The sequence below is a fragment of the Plectropomus leopardus genome, chromosome 3 (assembly GCF_026936395.1).
Source record: "Plectropomus leopardus strain MGB_pleo_1.0 chromosome 3, ASM2693639v1, whole genome shotgun sequence".
In the NCBI taxonomy this organism is placed as follows: domain Eukaryota; kingdom Metazoa; phylum Chordata; class Actinopteri; order Perciformes; family Serranidae; genus Plectropomus; species Plectropomus leopardus.
Genome location: NC_142178.1, coordinates 27668559 through 27685390, shown reverse-complemented (window position 1 = coordinate 27685390; position 16832 = coordinate 27668559). Strand labels below are relative to the sequence as shown.

Here is a 16832-nt window from a genome sequence, read left to right as displayed (position 1 = left end):
CTGATGTGTATAATTTGTGAAACATAAAGGATAATGAGTTGCATGTGGTGCACCAGGAGTCCCAAGGACAAGGATTGAGAGCCACTGCCTTAGGTCATTATCACTTTCATTAAACCTCATTAATAAAAAAGAAAGTCTGGTGTTCAGACCTATATGCATGCCTTTGAAGACATTACATAAACAGTATGAGACTCATCTGTTAATCAGTGCCTACAACAAGATTTTTCCACATGACTGAAGAGACTAACTTTTCATTCCCTTATTATTTCACTGTAAACAGCTGCATGAAAGAAAAAAAAACTTGTTTTCAACAGAAAATAGCAGAAGCACGTAAAGCCCCGGGAGGCAAGATGTAAAAATAATGTGTCCGGTCAATGTCATCCAAAATCTTGTGTACAGTGAAACGCTGCTCACCAATCTTCAGCTCCTAGCTCTGGTAGAACACAAATAAAGGTCAAGCTATGACTGCACCCTGCTGCTTTCTTGCTAAATCAGTTTTCTGATCTGTGTTGTGGGAGGTGAAAAACAAGTGCAGCTAATCGTGCATTTTTGAGTTACTAAACTTTTATTCAACATGGACTGTAAATGTATTTTACAAGTCATACAGATGCGTAAAACAATGAGACTTTTTCATATCAGTGATTGTTTGGAGACCCAGTTATACCAGATCTAAAATTTCTTTTAGTTAGTCTATCATTCAATTAGTCTCAAAGCTTCTCCAGCTCAACAGATACATCATATGTCAATAAATAACTTTTTGTAAAGCAGTAGTGGCTAGTCTGCATGCTGCCCCCATGTCTACATGGGTTTCCTCCTGGTGTTTTCTCCCTCGTTGAATGACAAAGTGAATTGGAGACTCTTAATTGCCTGTAGATGTGAGTGTGAGTGTGAATGGTTGTCTGTCTTCATGTGTTAGCCCTGTGATAAAATAGCGACCTGTCCAGGCTGGCTGTATGCCCAACGTGAGCCAGGGGAGACACAATCCCCCCACAACCCTGCACAGGATCTGCGGGTATTGAGGATGGATGGATGGATGGATGGATGGAAGGAAAAACAAAATGACATATAATCTTTCCACATTTTATCTCTGCAGAACAATAATCAGCTAACTAACCTGTTTAAATGTGCATACACTTGTAACTGACATTTCTGTGCTTATTTGCTTCAGCACTGCATTGTGCATGTGCTCTATATCTATCAGTTTCCCAGGGGGTTATAATGGCTATAATGAGATTATGATATGGCATCTATTTCTGTACCATGTTGCTCTGTCATCTCACTTAGTAAAAAAGACGGGGAAAAAAAACAATTCTAATCGGAGCCACTCATCTGGAAGTATATTTTCCAGCTGCAGGCTTTGTTGCGTGTTTTCTTTCTCAGTATCCTGTAATCAAACTAGCTGATAGCCACCGCTGCACCTCTTTAAGTTCCACTTAATGAGAACAAGTCAAATTGGCCCATCTATGGCACTACAGCTGAGGGAGCACAACTTATCTTAATGAGGATCTAGCTACCCATTATCAGCTGGTAACCCGACCAACATGTTACCACTATTATCAACCCCCACCCCCAGGCTTTCACATACACAAACACTTTCTCACCCTTTCGTTATCAGCTTGCCTTCCCCTTTAAGCCGGCTGCAGACAGTGTAACCACATTGGACAGTAATTGTACCTCTCGCTCCTGCCTAATTGAATTGACAAGGAGCCGGAATTGATGTCATTTAACACATTGATCTTTGGAGACAATGAGACAGAATGCCTCATGCAACCCCCCTTTTTCCTCCCACCTGTCTTCTATTTTCTTCCCTCTGATTCATCTGCACATTCCTTTGATTTGCCATGTTATTGCCGATGAATTACCAGATTCATTCCTCACTTCTTTCACCATCACTCCGTTTCAGCATTTTCTCGCTTTTGTCATTTTTTTATTGCATTAGTTTCGAGGCAGGTACAGAGACATGGCAATAAAAAACAGAATTTGGTCCAATTAAAGAGTATATTTTCTCTTTAATGCTTCAGAAATATATTGATCGCCTGCATTTTCATTAAGTCTGTTGTTTTTGTTAAAGCCAGAAATAAATGCTCTGGACTTTCATTCACATAATACTCACAAATACCATAAAAATAAATACAGATTGTCTAGATCAAGAGTTTAAAGAACTCCATATATTGTGTTCAACTGCTACTAGAATACATTTAGCTACAAAAACATGTTTATTATTAAACCCATATATTCAATGTATTTGAAACAATATTTTCAGCCAGAACTGTGACGGTTAAAGATATATAGTTAAAAACAGTGGTCCGACCTTTCTGCTGTGCTTATATACTTTGTGGCTTTCTTAGGAAATTTGATAAACCAAATTCAGCAACACTGGATTACTGTGGATGGCAATTGCAGTAAAACACATTTTAGACAACAAAAAGAAATTCATACTAGCACTTTGTAGTGGACTTGTAATATGCATAATATGTAGACCGTGTCTACATGTCACGTTCTCCCTCCATCTGCTGTTTATGTTCCACAATGTCACTACAGAGATGTCAACAAATGTACGTGTTGGGATCATGCTACACATGGTTATGTTTAGGCATCAAAAGCACATGGCAGCCAGCAGGAATATCAACAAACTCACATGCTGGCAGGAATGGTAAGGTTTAAGCAAAAGAGGCACATGGTAAGATGTAGAAAAAATCCCATCATGTCCAGATGGGAAGCGTACACCAGACTACCACATTAAAGTCTGAGATTTGTTGGACCAATCTACGCCCCTCCCACTCACCCTGTAAGCACCCTTGCGGTCCTTATATTGCGTAATTTCCAGCAACGCTTCTGCTTGACACCTATCGTAAACAAACATTGTGATTTGGTGTGTTTGGGTATATTTTCTGTAGCAGAACTAAGAACACCACAATAAAATAAAGCTGATTTTGGTCTAAAAACTTAGAACATGTTGTAAATTTGCAAAATAAGTCTCCCATTTATGACAGTAGAGCAGCCCCAGACTGTAGAGTTGATGACTGCACAAGTTTGAGACTTATGTCTCTGTTTTCTGGCTTTGAGAGAGAGTAGCTCATGCTTACACATACTGAACTGAACTTTCCTGAAATTCTCAATTTAGATGGAGTTCCCCTTTAAATTCAGGCCCTGCCTCTTTTACATTTCAAAAGAAAATGGAAAACCAACATACCTGAAACCAAGTGCTTCATTCTTCAGTGCATTATGCAGCGACTAGTGTATGTCTTATTCCACCATTACAGGGTCAGAAGTGCAGTGAAGCAGATTGCACTGCAGTGCACCATTGAATTACACAACTTACTTTGCGAGGGCCTGAGAGAACGAGGGCCCTCAGCCGTTCCACCAGCATGCACCATCCACCAGCCATCTCCTGAGTGGGCAAGAAAAACTCCACATGCTACTGCCTCCATTACCCTGCACACTGGATGCTTATTTTCAGGCACCCTCCTCTATCTTCCTCTCCCCAGCTGAGAATGAATGAGTGCACACCGGGGGGTGCAAAATAATGGATGGGGACAGTTGGGAACAATGTCTGCGAAACACCACGGGGACTTGTGTTTACCAGACAAAACTGAACATGCACATTCCATTATGTGGCAGTCAAAAACTAAGCAATCAATGTTTCTGTATGGGAGACAATTGAATCAACAGGCAACTGTGTTGTCAAGCTTTTAATGGCTGTGAATTTGAGAGCGGAATTGCCTGCGCATACAGAGCACACCTGGATGGCAATGTAGGGAAGTCGAATAGTTTCCCAGATAAACACCACAGACACACAAATTCAATAATGTGGCTCGGTTTGTCTCTCTCACTTTGTATCACACACACACATACGTGCACACAGCACACACATACATGCACATATCAAAGACCACAGTTTGGATCATGCCGGGCTGAATATGAGCCTGACGCATTGACTAACCTATGATTCATCATCCTTGTGTATAAAGTTTGTGATGGGGGATTCATGCATAGTGTTTTTAATTGGGTGCTTTATGTTTTTGCAGCGAACCCAACATGAGCAATACATTTTTCACTGCGTGCTGAAGCAGTTTTGACATATCAAAGCACAAGCGTAATAACAGTATAAGGAGAGCATATTTTTAGTAATGGTAGCCTTTTTTTGACTTACTGTAACTGTCATGCATGTTGCACTAATCTTAAAGATACAAGATTATACAAAGAGCTGCAGTGAATGTTAGAAAATATGCTCACCAATAACTACTGCTGGGTTGTCAATTGGAGGTCAAAAAAACAGGTGATGGGGGTTTTATTCCCTTCAGACTGACATCACTGTGCTGTTTTAATCTCCTTAAGTCAGATTAAAGAGTTCAGAGTTTTGAGAAATAAAACAGCTGGGATTTCTGATTCCAGAAAATGAAAAACAAGCACACCAATTTTGTTTCACAGTGCGTCTATTTAATGAGAGCTGTTTGTGTCATGGGCGGCCTGACCATTTTCTCCTTCTCGCAGTTCAATTAAGGCTGTCGGTTATACATAAAATCATGTGAATATATTTGAAGTGTCCTCGGAAAAAAAAGGTTCAAGTTAAGCCCCTTTTTATTTTTGGCGGTGAACATCTTTAATCCTATGCGTCCCTCTGGTGCCTTAATGACACATTAGGCTCTTTAGGCAGCACAATGACTAATGTTGTCATGTCCTCTGCTTTGGCATAGAAGAGCTTGTCTGTGCATGCACATCAAAGTGAGAGTGCTTGTATGAATGTGTGGCACATAATGGAAGGCAACTGAATGTTATCCTCATTTCCTCTTGTCCCAGACGTCAATCAATGATTCTTTAAAAGCCTTTTTGTGTATGTTTCAGAAAATGATTTTCGAATATAATGAAACCAAATGCATAGTAGTGTGGTTAAGGTCAGGTGTGTTTTTCTTTGCTGGATTTTAAACACATTATGAGAAGCGTTTTTTTAGTTTGGTGCATTGCTCTGCAAAGATGACTGCATTGTGTGATTGCTATTAGAAGAGAGGGTGACTAACTGTAGTATGAGCTGGGAGACAAATGACTCATTCCTAATGTTTAACATCCATATGAAAGAAAAAAAAACTTGTGCTATATGAGCCTTGGACAAGGGCAAGCAAGCGATACATTAGTCCAGAAAAGGGAATCATATCTGTTTTTATGGCTACAGGCTCTTTTTCATTGAACAGCACTTTCACGTCAAGTGACCTTGCACACATGTGAATTCCCCCGCAGCGATCACCCGCATCGAAACGCATGTCGAGCTTGGGAGTGTGACAAATCCAAAATGAAGAAATTGCGAAAAGATTGCGGCTGTTTGTCCTCAAGTTGGTGTCTCCTTGAATGTCAAGTCTTTTGTAAGTCAAGAGAAGAGAAAGTGGGTTTGGACTAGTTGTTTAACTTCCTGAAGTGGTGCCCGCTCACTGACAGTTACATCACAACTGACGTTCTTTGCTAAAGCTCACGTACTTCCTGAGCCAAATAGAACCTCAAAGAAAGAGCTCAGGTTGTCAATGTCACCATGTTGTGGGCCTGAGTTAACATTAGCAGCCCTCCCTCACTGCTCTCTCTCACTGTTTGATAGGAGGCATATTCGGGACTAATGTGGAAACAGTGGTTTTACAACGTGATAGTGACCAAGGCATTGAAATTGACAATCAGTTTCAACCTTGGGGGTGAGTTTACTATGAGGTGGGCGTTTGATGGGGTCTCGTTTAGTTCTTGGTGACACGGAGATACAAGGCGCTCTGTTCCACTCAATTATCAAAAGGGCAGGACAATAGTGCAGCAACAGAGAGATAAGCAACCACATTTTGTGTCTCATTAAACAGGATAACGACTAAATAGCCCCTCTACTTAAAGCCCTGTTGTTCTGTGGTCAGTTTGCCTCAAAGAAAACCTCATTTAAGGATTCAGCAGGCATGAATGAATGGGGAATACATGACACCAGGTATGTGTTTTTTCTGAAAAGGCTGATGATTTTTGATTTTTTGGTTGTTCGTCTTAGTGCTATGCCGGGCAGAACTGTCAGATGGTTGCCTGGCAACAACGCAACTAATTTTGTATGCTGTTATTGCTTTGACAGAAGATCACCGTGTCTTACAATCTGTTGATCATCCTGCTCAACCATGTTTTTCTTCTCTGCAAAAAGGAAGTACTTTAATAAAAGAAGCCACAGAAGACATTAAATCAGCAGATTTGATTGCTTGTCTTTTTGTGTTGACTTGTCAAAATGAAGCGCAGCATTTGCATACATTATTTGCATACATTATTCGCACCATCCAGAAACGTCCTCTCTATAAAAAGGATCAATATCATGTTTATATAAAGCTCAGTCTTCAAAAGAGAAGGGCGAGCCACACCTTTTTCATTTGTCAGTTGTCGAAATAAAAGGACAGAGTAATTAACATGAATGATTGTTTATAGACCTTTAATTCGAGCAGCGGTGGTATTTGACTTCATGAGGTAGCTGATTGAGAGGACCTGAGGGAGGGTTATCAGCATAGCAGTAAATGTAGCACATTCCTCACTTCTAAGATGGAGCACAGTCTTTAGCTGTGTCCCAATTCCCACACTCCTTTTCATTTCTAATGTTGTTGTTATCCATTAATTTTACTCAGTTACCTTACTTATGCTGGCCTTACACCAAACGACTTTTTAAGCGATTTTACTGTCACAGATGAATTTCCAATGCCAAAGTAAATTTCTTAAGAGTTATACCTCAGTTGGTGTGAGCTTCCGTGATCATGATCATTTGGTTTAAGGGGGGTCATAAAACTCAGTCTGAACTGTCTTTAGTCAGTTTTCTAGTCTTTATGTTCTGACAAATCATAACATGTTAAATATTATTGTCAGTTTTTTGTCTTGGCTAATGCAAATACTAAAGGAGAGAGTTGTGGAGTTACCAAGAGTTTATGTTTAATTTGGCTTGTGTCTAATCCATAAACCAGCACATATTTTCATGAGACATCTTCATTTTTGAAACAATTTGCCTCCCATTTCAACGGTCTTCTCCCTCTAGAATACATATAATACAAGAATACAATAACAAATAACAAATACATATTCTGTATACAAATTCTATAGATTTTAGTGATACTGAGTGATACATATGATGCCTTTTATCTTGTGTTTTTAGAGTTCTGTGTTTTTGCAGAGATGTAAGAAAGTGTTTATATGTTGTATTTCTTAAAAAGAGTTCGACATAATAAAGGAATCTAGTTGTAGTTTGCAAAAAAGTGACTCTGCAAGATCTCCAGTCTTTTCAAAAAAGTGTGTGACAAAACGCTCACATTGTCTTTCGATGTGAGAGGCTGTCAGATCATGGTAAAAGACAAGACAGCCCACTGTCAGTGGTGGTGGTTGTGGATTTTGGGTGAAGAGTTGTAGGCTTTGGCTCTTGTCTAGGTGCCTCATCTCCCATTCTCGTTCCATTCCTTCTTCTTAAAATATTTCCAAAGTCTTGTAGTGTATGGTAGGTTTGTAAAACGCAAAGGGTTTAATTGAAAAAAACGGACATACTGTATAGTAAGTATATCTTTTTCAACCCAGATTGCCTATTGTATGCTTGTAATTAATGCAGCAAAAATTTTACAAACTTTAAGCAACCAGACAGTTTCCTGCAGTCATTCAAACTTCAGTCTTGTTTTGACAGGAACAGAGACTGTAATACCCATAGTCCTTGCAGAGAAATTAGGGAACATCCTTTATCATGCTGTAGCAACTCATTAAGTGTTATGCAGTTATCTGTTTAATAAAGCAGTGACAAAACTTTTCATTTATCTTTGTAAAACTTAACCTTTATTCACATATGGTACATTCAGTACAGCACCATTTGAATTTTACCACTTCCCACTGCCTGAGACACATGTATGCGTTTCTCTAGAGGGATCAGAGTACCGTATCATTTATATGTGTCCTGGAGCAGAAGTGGTTCACTCCAAGACACTGACAGCATCTTTATAACCTCCAGGCTAAGCTGCCATACCAAGTCAGATAGTAAAAGTGAAAATCTAATAACTGGAGTTGTATAAATCACCCTACTCTTCTCCATGGTTGCAGAGCAAAACAGTAGAGCTTGTAAGTGGTAAATGGGGCGCCCAGGTGGCATAGCGGAAAGTGGAGCCTCTTTCTTGGCCAGGCGTCTCAATGAGCACAATTGGCAATATTTCTGTATGAAAGGCAGCACGAGATCCTGTCCTAGTTTCTGCTTGTTAACTGGAGAGTAGGGGAAATCTGGAATAGCGTGAAGCTCCGTGCTGCTCTCCCAGTGGAGCTCGCCCCCTGTCAGGTGAAAAAGAAGCAGTTGGTGACTCTGTGTGTGTCAGGTGGAGCACATGGTAGTCTACACTCTCCTAAAGTCACCAGTAGGAGTTGGCAGTGACAGGAAGTGCTTCACACAGGGGAATTGGCGACAACTAAATTGATACTTGCCAGATAGGGTAGTTGCAAAGAAACATATCAAAATGTTTGAGTCATGTTTTCACTGACTGCAGTCTAATCATGGAATGCTTGTAATGTCAACACATGTTCAGTGACAATGTGTGTTTTCAGAATTGGCAGTTTACAATTAAAATACCCCATAGGATTTGGTCAAGTCACTTCAACAGGGAAACACTGTGAAATATACAGTGCAATGTTGGGAGGCAAACAGAAAAGACTTTAATGGCATGTATTTGTAAAAATATGAACTGTAACTGTGTTAACATAGTGCTTTTGTTTCCTTTCACAGACTGGCAGGAAAGAGAAAGGTGACCCATTGAACTCAGCCATCGATAAGATGACCAAAAAGACCAGGGACCTGCGCAGACAGGTGAGTGTGTCTTTCATGCTACATCTCAGTCTCTTTTATACACTGTATCTACCTGCTTAAATTAAGTCACTTTAAAGGTTTTTTTCTGATGTTTTGTTGTGGTTTCGTCCATCTCTCAATACTTTCTTACCCTACTTGTGGTACACAGCCCCAAGCCCATTCTTTCCTACTAAGGACTTTAAAAACGTAGTCGTTTATTTTTTAAAAAGGCTAAATAATAACCTCAAACAGCTGGGCACTGCAGCTTCCAGCAAGCACTTTTCGAAAGGGAGTAAGCATTTGTTTGGGACTTTTTTCAGCCGCAGATTCTGTGCTCTAATGTTTATTTAGAACGTGGGGACAGTTTATGTGGATCTTTTCAGATAAAAAACTACAGTGCCCTAAATTTTCATCTCAGTCAGAGAACATGTTACACACAGTGGCACACAAGTGGTGGGGAGCCCTAATACAAATTGCTGCCCCCCCCCGGCGAAATAATTGGAGGTTGAAATAACTGTCTTTAAAGGGGTAGTTTGGGATTTTTAAAGTGGAGCTGTATGAGATACCTATGTAGAGTCAGTGTATTACATACAGTTGCTGGCGGCTGACAGGGCACGCACCCCGACAAGAGTCAATATCGAAACATATTTTAGCCACTTTAATAAAGACCTAACTAAAAAAAAACATCAGTCCAAGTAGACACTGTATTTAGAGTATTTTCACCACTTAACCTCACTGTCACACAGCCTTTTTCTTTAGCACTACATTTCTCTTCTGCTGCCAATCAGCTGTTTTGTTCAGAAAGTGCAGTTAGCGGCTGTTACACGATCTGACTGAAATGACTTCACGTTAAAAACAGCATCCACTTAGACGGATATTGTATTTTTTAGGTAAGCATTTATTAAAGTTGCTAGAATACATTTTGATATTGGCCCCTGTATACAGCATGGTAATGCTGAGCTGTGGGTGCATTCCCCATCTGTTTCTGCAAACTGGGAGCTTGTTGACCGCCAGCTACTGTATGTAATACATTATATATACATAAGTGTCTCATTCAAAAATCCCAATATATCATTTTAAGAGGTTGTGACGTGTTAATATTTTCTTAGAGTCAGCTTTTTTTTTGTTTTTTTTGCATTCACATGGACTCACACCTATGGCATAGCTATCAGGACTAATTTATGGTTCAGCATCTTGACACTTCGGCAGGCGGACTGGAGGAGCTGGAGATCAACCACCAATCTTTCGATAAGTTGATCTGTTCTATCTCACAAGCCACAGCCACTTCAGTATCCAGTGAAACTGAACAACTTAGGGCAACCATTGCTTCCAACCATGTTGGCATAGCATGATGAGAAGGTGGCTTAATAAAGCACCAAAGATAGGCTAAATTTTGGATAGAGAACAAGTGGCATGTCCATTTTCAAGTGCTTTAACTTTCATCTCAACTTATTTGAATCAAAATGTGTTCTGTGTGTATCAACAAGTCTCCCCTGAAGTTTAGAGGGCTTAAGTTTAGGTTTTTTCCCTTACGATGAATGTCCTCATTCAAATTCAAGTTGTATATTTGTCTCTAAGGAAAAGGCCAATCAGTCAATTTGAAGAATAATTAATTGTCTTTCACATATAAAGATAAAACAGGATTATTGTGGAACTGCACATTTTTCATTGGCTCTATCTAGCCATCCCTACAAAAATCTCTTGGGATGCGACTGGTTGCACATTTGAAAATTGTTGCTCACTGATGTGTTCTTGCTGTTTTATGTACAACAGTGAAAATACAATATCTTTTTGACAGTTTGACAGTAGCAAAACCTAAACTTATTTTTTAATTACTCTCTCTCTTTCCCATACAGTCACCGTTCACAGTCTCAGAAGCATTGTACAGAGACAGACATCAATACAACATTTAACACAATGAATAAAAATCAAAGTATCTGTGAGACACGAGACAGCAGCATGTACTGGGCCAAGCCTCGTTGCTGCCAAAGCTTGATATTCCATTCTGATAAAGCATCACAAGGGTTCAGGGACAGGTCACCAGTAACGGGGTCAGAAACATGCCGTTAAATTACCTCCCAAATTACACTGTAACAGAGATGAATAAGAAGGCGATTCATGCTGTGATATGCAACATAAGAACTCAAAAGCAATATTGATTTATTTTTCATCATCATTGAGGACGAAATTAATCTTCCCCTGTTGGATCTTGCAGAGTATGAAAAACATAATCTGCACCATTGTTGGAAAAAAAAATGGACACTTAATGAGCACTTGCAAGTGTCTGTTGATGTAATACAATCATTCAAGTATGCTTCTGGGATACTCTTTCAATTCTTATTAATTAAAACTCAAGTTCTAGTGACTTGTACCTCACACCTTTAAGTAAAGATTGGAGCACGTTTGAGCACGCATCTTGCCCCAGAAAAAGCAGGGCCCATATATAAGCCATCAGGACATGAGATGTGTTCCCTGAATACTGTTTCACTCCCAAACAGCCCTTTCCTGTCATGCTGTGCAAGATAGGTTTTTTGTGTGCAGGAGAGGCTCTCCGGCAAAATTGACAATAGCAACTACCTGCACAGAGTCGTGGTGGTTGTGTCCTCTCTGACCTCTTAAGACCAGGGGATCATTCCAGATGGGAGGCTATAAGTCACCCTCCCGTTGGGCATTTGGTTGGGCTGCCTGACAGGCTGGCAGGCGGTACTCACTCTGACAGGATGCTCTATTGACTCAGGGTTTGGCTTGACAGAATGGGCGGTCTGTTTGAGCTTCGAGTTTAGATGGGAGGGCAAACACATAGCACACATGCAGGCATTACATAGAGCTGTGATACTGTAATTATGCGTTTAGCAAGTCAGTGGCGCCGTGTAGAGACACAAGACCTTCCTGAGGGGAGGAGCACAATTGCGCATTCAGGCTCCATTGTGAAAAGGAGGGATCAAATATTACAGCAGACAAGTACAAATGACAGACAACGTTTATGAAATGGGAGCAGGTAAGACCGAACAAGCCTTGTGACAACACCGCCAGAGAAATGCAGCATTGTTTTTTTCTTCTTTTTTTTTTTCTCCCTTTCATGCTGTTGTTTACATGCAAGACAATGCTAAGCTGTCTGTTATCCAGGGCAAATTCAGTAGATGTCAAACACATCGTTCCCACCCCTTTTTTTGTTTTCTTAATAAATGTAAATTTCAACAACACTCCCTAGTGTGATGAAGACAATGCTGCATTTGTCATCATGCAAATGTTAAAAGAATGTTTGATCACAAACATGACATTAGAGTATGTTTTCTATCCAAACCAGATAAATGATGGATGTGAAAGGAAGTGTTGAACCAACCTTCACCACTCAAAAATTACAGCCTGGCAACCTGTTGTTAATCCTGTCTCCATCCACAATGATTACACGGTTGCCTTTTATTTACAATAGATATTAATCATCCACATCTCCTGACGAGAGCTGTTCAATCACCACCGAAGTCTATATTCACAACCATGTCCATTTACTCAGCTTTCTTTTATTTTGGTGTGTTTCCCACAATAGCAAACATAACATTTTTTTTGCAGTTCCACAGGATTGTGCACAAAGGCAGGCACACACATAAGCACACACGCGCACGCACACACACACACACACACACACACACACTAACTTAGACAATGATAAAATGTAAAACAAATAGCCGAGCCTCCCTGAAGGCTTGACCGTGCCCCTCTGTGGGCCAGCACATGAAATTTACATATGTTCGAATTTACATATGTTATTGGTTCTTGGTTTAAAGATACATGCAGATTATTTTGCAACTCTGTGTTTAATGATGCTTTTTTTAATTATGAAAATCTAAGTATTGGTTTCTTTAGAGAATCTGTTTTTGCCAGGACTAAGGACAAAAGGCTGATGATATATGAACTAAACCAAAACTCTGCACTTTTACAATTAAAAAAAAAGAATATGGTACAGAGAATTATGTTGTATAATTTCTCCAAAAAAAAAGCGAAAATCTCTCTGTGCTCAGCTGAGGACTGTTGAAATGGTATGTTAATTTATAGAAAAGAGGATCTGTCTAATGTGCTGTCGAAAATTAGTTCCATTTTGTTTTCACAAAATTAAAATAAATGAAATGAAAAATAATGTTCTCATCAGACATAAAAAAGACAGCAAATATCTAGGTTATCTGACTATCAAAACTACATTTTATGCACTTTCATCACCTGACAACAAGCTCTGGTTTATTTTTATCTAAAACTTCTCTCTAAGCCAGTGCCCCTTATGTATTACCAGCCTTCTAGCAGCAGGTGACCCTCTGCCTTCCTTGCTGTACATCTGGTGCTGGCAGCAGTGGGGTTTCATTCATGCTGACCTTCTGGTACAGGATGTAGGCATAATTTATAGAGGCACTGATCATTCCCATGCGATGCATCATTAATATAATAAAAATAAAATACTAATATTGTGGCGTTCAAACATAAAATAGACATTTCAATATAGGGCATACAATATATTGAAGTAATATTGCAGGTATTCGTAGAAGCAATAACCAACCTCTGCCTTATGAAGGAAGTATATTGTATACTCTGTTTGTGAATAATATGGACAAGAGAAAGAACATTTGGAAAGCAATAAGCAACCTTAATCTGGTCCTTGTGGCACACCAAGAGTAACCGAAGGAGAAGGAGGAATACCTGTTAAAGCAGATTAAAAATAACAAAAACTGGTTAAGTCAGATTTAAATAGTGTCAGACTGTGTCCAGAAACTATGCTGTTGTAAGACCCAGTGACGTCAGACAGGGCACTCAGCTGAATTTCAGTATTCTGCACCACTGAATGGAGTAACCTTGTTTTTGCAGATTTTCAAGGCAAGATATTTTAGATGTTCTAAAGAAAATGATTTAATTATCTGTCAAACTTCCAAGGCAGCCAGAATGTTATCTCTGTGGCTTCTTGAATTGTATCACACATTTTCGAGGTATAAAGGTGAATGATGAAAGTTTGATTAAAGTGTTTAATAATTCTGACTAACCGATGTTAATCCATTATACTGTTGTTGATCTGAAATAGAAATTGTCAATAATGTGTTCTCTAATTTAGTACTGCCTTTTTTGATAGTAAATCAAATGCTTTCATGTATTCATGCATGCATAGCTTGGATGTCACTGAAAATGTGACAAGGTAGAGGAGTTGAAAGGAAAATGGTCTGGGCTGGATACTATTCAGCACAGTAGATGTAGTGTAGGTGTAGAGTTGGAGGGGAAGTGGATGTGCATGCAGCGACTTTGGCTTTTATGCAGGAGTTCGCCTACAGTCACAAAATGTTTACATTTGCCTTTGTATTATCTGCAACCACTTTTGATCTTTCCTTAACCTTAAAAAGACTTTTAGTTGCCTAACCTTAGCCATAATTTTTGAAGATTTGCTCAGAGGAGGGATGCTTGGAGGGATAGCATCTTTTGATACTATGTTTTGGTAACTTTGAAACTTTGAAAGTCCCTACCTCCTACACTTTAAATGCACAGAGCCTCTACTCAAATCAAGCTTGCACAAACTATAACTCTTGACAAAATGCTGATTATCTGAGCTGTTGTCCTTAAACAGCTCACCTGCTATTGAAGAGCCCCTGAGCTGCTCATAGCATTGAGTATTCGCATCCTTGTTTGTTAAGCATTTACATGCAAATTTGCAGTGTGCCTAGGGATGAGTGGTTGAGCCCATAAAGCCCCATTACAGAGCAAAGCCCATGTGCCCATAAAACTTGGGGTTATAATTCTAAGTCATTGTTTTTAGTCAATTTAATTAATTTATTTCAAGTTTAACTTCAAATTGGCAGAGCTTAAACCTTATTTCCGCATAAGAAATGCAAAATGCCAGATGAGATGTCTTAACAGATCAGAGGAATAAAATGTCAAGACAAGCTAATGAGTAATCCAGTTGCCCAATAATAACAACATGAACTCAAGTTTGAAAATTGGCAGTCCTTGTTGTTTAGGATAGTGGCCGGTTTTTTAGTTCAGCTTATTAATAGACACAACAAATCTGGAGTGTTTTTTGAGGTTCTTTATATAATTTAATATGCATGTGCATTCGCTTGCCTGTTTCATCACAATAACACCAAAATATTTTGTCTTAGCCAGACCTGATGTCATTACTGTGCCAGAGTTGTGCAACACGATGTCGAAAGATGTAGTCTCATTTTCCAATTCAGCGGGCTTTCACATCAGCGACCCAGGTCAAGTATATTTGACTCCAAGTCCAGTTTTCTTGATATGTGTGAACATTGTGTATCGCACCTACTTTAAAAGGTGGTCTTGAGTACAGTTCATGTATACTCTGGTGTGGCACGATCAGGTGTGAACAGAATTGTACTAAACCACAAAGGTGGACTATTTAATGTGACTACAGGGAGTTTTTAACTAGCTACGAAGAACTGTCAATTTTATACTGATAACTCTAAATCGGACAGTAATGCAGCCCACCGCGGACAGACCGAGATCGAACTTTACTGCCATCTTCAATCTGCAGTATGAGTTCTGGCAGGAGTTCTTTTGATGTGCTCATAGGCTTCTCAGGGGTTTCTCAACTCTGACAAGAGATAAAATAGACAAAGTTGAGACTTGAATTTGAACACTGAGACAAATTTCTGAAATTGTGCACACTCATTATAAACCAGTCAAGTTTTTTTTGGATCTTACTCTTATCTCAAGAGTGGATTACTTTAGACATAATAAAAATGACTGCAGTGTGGGAGAGAAAAAAGAGCATCTTAAGATCTTAAAGAAGGATTTGGCTGAGACAAGAGGAAGGCGAGCTGAATTTAAGAAGTATGAAAAAAATTGGTCAAAATTTCATATTGATGATTAATTGAGCTCATTGTCTAGGAAAAGTAGACTGGACAAAGATAAGATCTTATTTTGGATTCTCTTTTCCTCTAGGTGATGGTGTGATGTTCTGTGTTCTCACAGAGCCACTTGTTAGCAACCACCTTTCCTAAGACACATTAAAGTTTCAGAGTTTGCAAGTGTGGTACTCACTGACGAATTTTATATCATGGAACAAAATGGAAAAGCCTCTTAAACTTGTGTTAACCGCAGACCTAATATAGGGCTTCCAACCCAGAAACCCATTCAGAAAACCAATTGACTTTGAGACAAGGGAACCGGTGGTGCTGATATGTTAAAGGATTTCTGGGTTTTAGAACTCATGACTGGGGTAGTCTATGTGAAAATGCCCTTATTTTAAAAATGTAATGTAAAAAAAGAATGTACTAGATTGTGGTCTCTCAGCTGACTTAGTTTTAAGCATTCTTTACTCTTCAAGTCTGTCATCCTCCTTGACTTGGCTTTACTAAGTCAATGTGGTCTTCAAGCCTACATTAGTGTTAATGCACTTGAATTATAGCCCTGTTTACTTAATGTAAAAGTTACTTTTCTTCTTAATGAGCAATTATTGAAGGAAGCTGCCTCTTGGCTTGTGCATCCGATCATGAGACCATCTTGAACTTTGGAGAGACGTCACCACCCTCTATTTTGCATGGATGTCAGCAGTAGCTGTATTTCAAAATACACTGATGACATAAAAGCACAACCATTCTCTTAGTACGAATAAAGTGCTGTTCAAGTTAGAGGTCTTTGGTTCATGAAAAGCAGTGGTTGTTTAGCTGAGGACTCTTGGAGAGGAGGCTTAGTTGAGCTGTCTAAAATTCAAGAACATGGAGTGGATGGCTCAGTTTCACAATAACAGAGAACTGGAGCAAATATGTACATACTTAACAAATATAATGCCTTTATCTGAAAAAAAAGTGCAGCTCATTCACGTCAGACATGAGTATGCTTTAGCCTCTGGCCTTTTTTGAGAGTTTCGCATTGAGGATGAGCTGACAACTACAACCTGTGCATCATTTTTATTGTTATTTTTGTAGACGATGTTTTGCTTTTAAAACCAGGACTGTAATCAACAATGCCAGTGCAACAAAGATTACCTTTTCAATGTGAAAAGAAATTAAGAGGTGGCAGCAAAAAATTTTTAAAAATAGTTCCTCTCTTT

General features: G+C 39.2%; 1 protein-coding gene across 1 annotated transcript in view; it reads left to right on the top strand.

Moving 5' to 3' along the window:
• The window catches only part of ctnna2 (catenin (cadherin-associated protein), alpha 2), a 393607-nt gene that overhangs the window by 270318 nt on the left and 106457 nt on the right, over positions 1-16832 (top strand). Inside the window, exon 8 of the mRNA XM_042485341.2 lies at positions 8732-8812. Coding sequence (XP_042341275.1) covers positions 8732-8812 — 81 coding nt within the window. The remainder of the gene's footprint in view (positions 1-8731; positions 8813-16832) is intronic.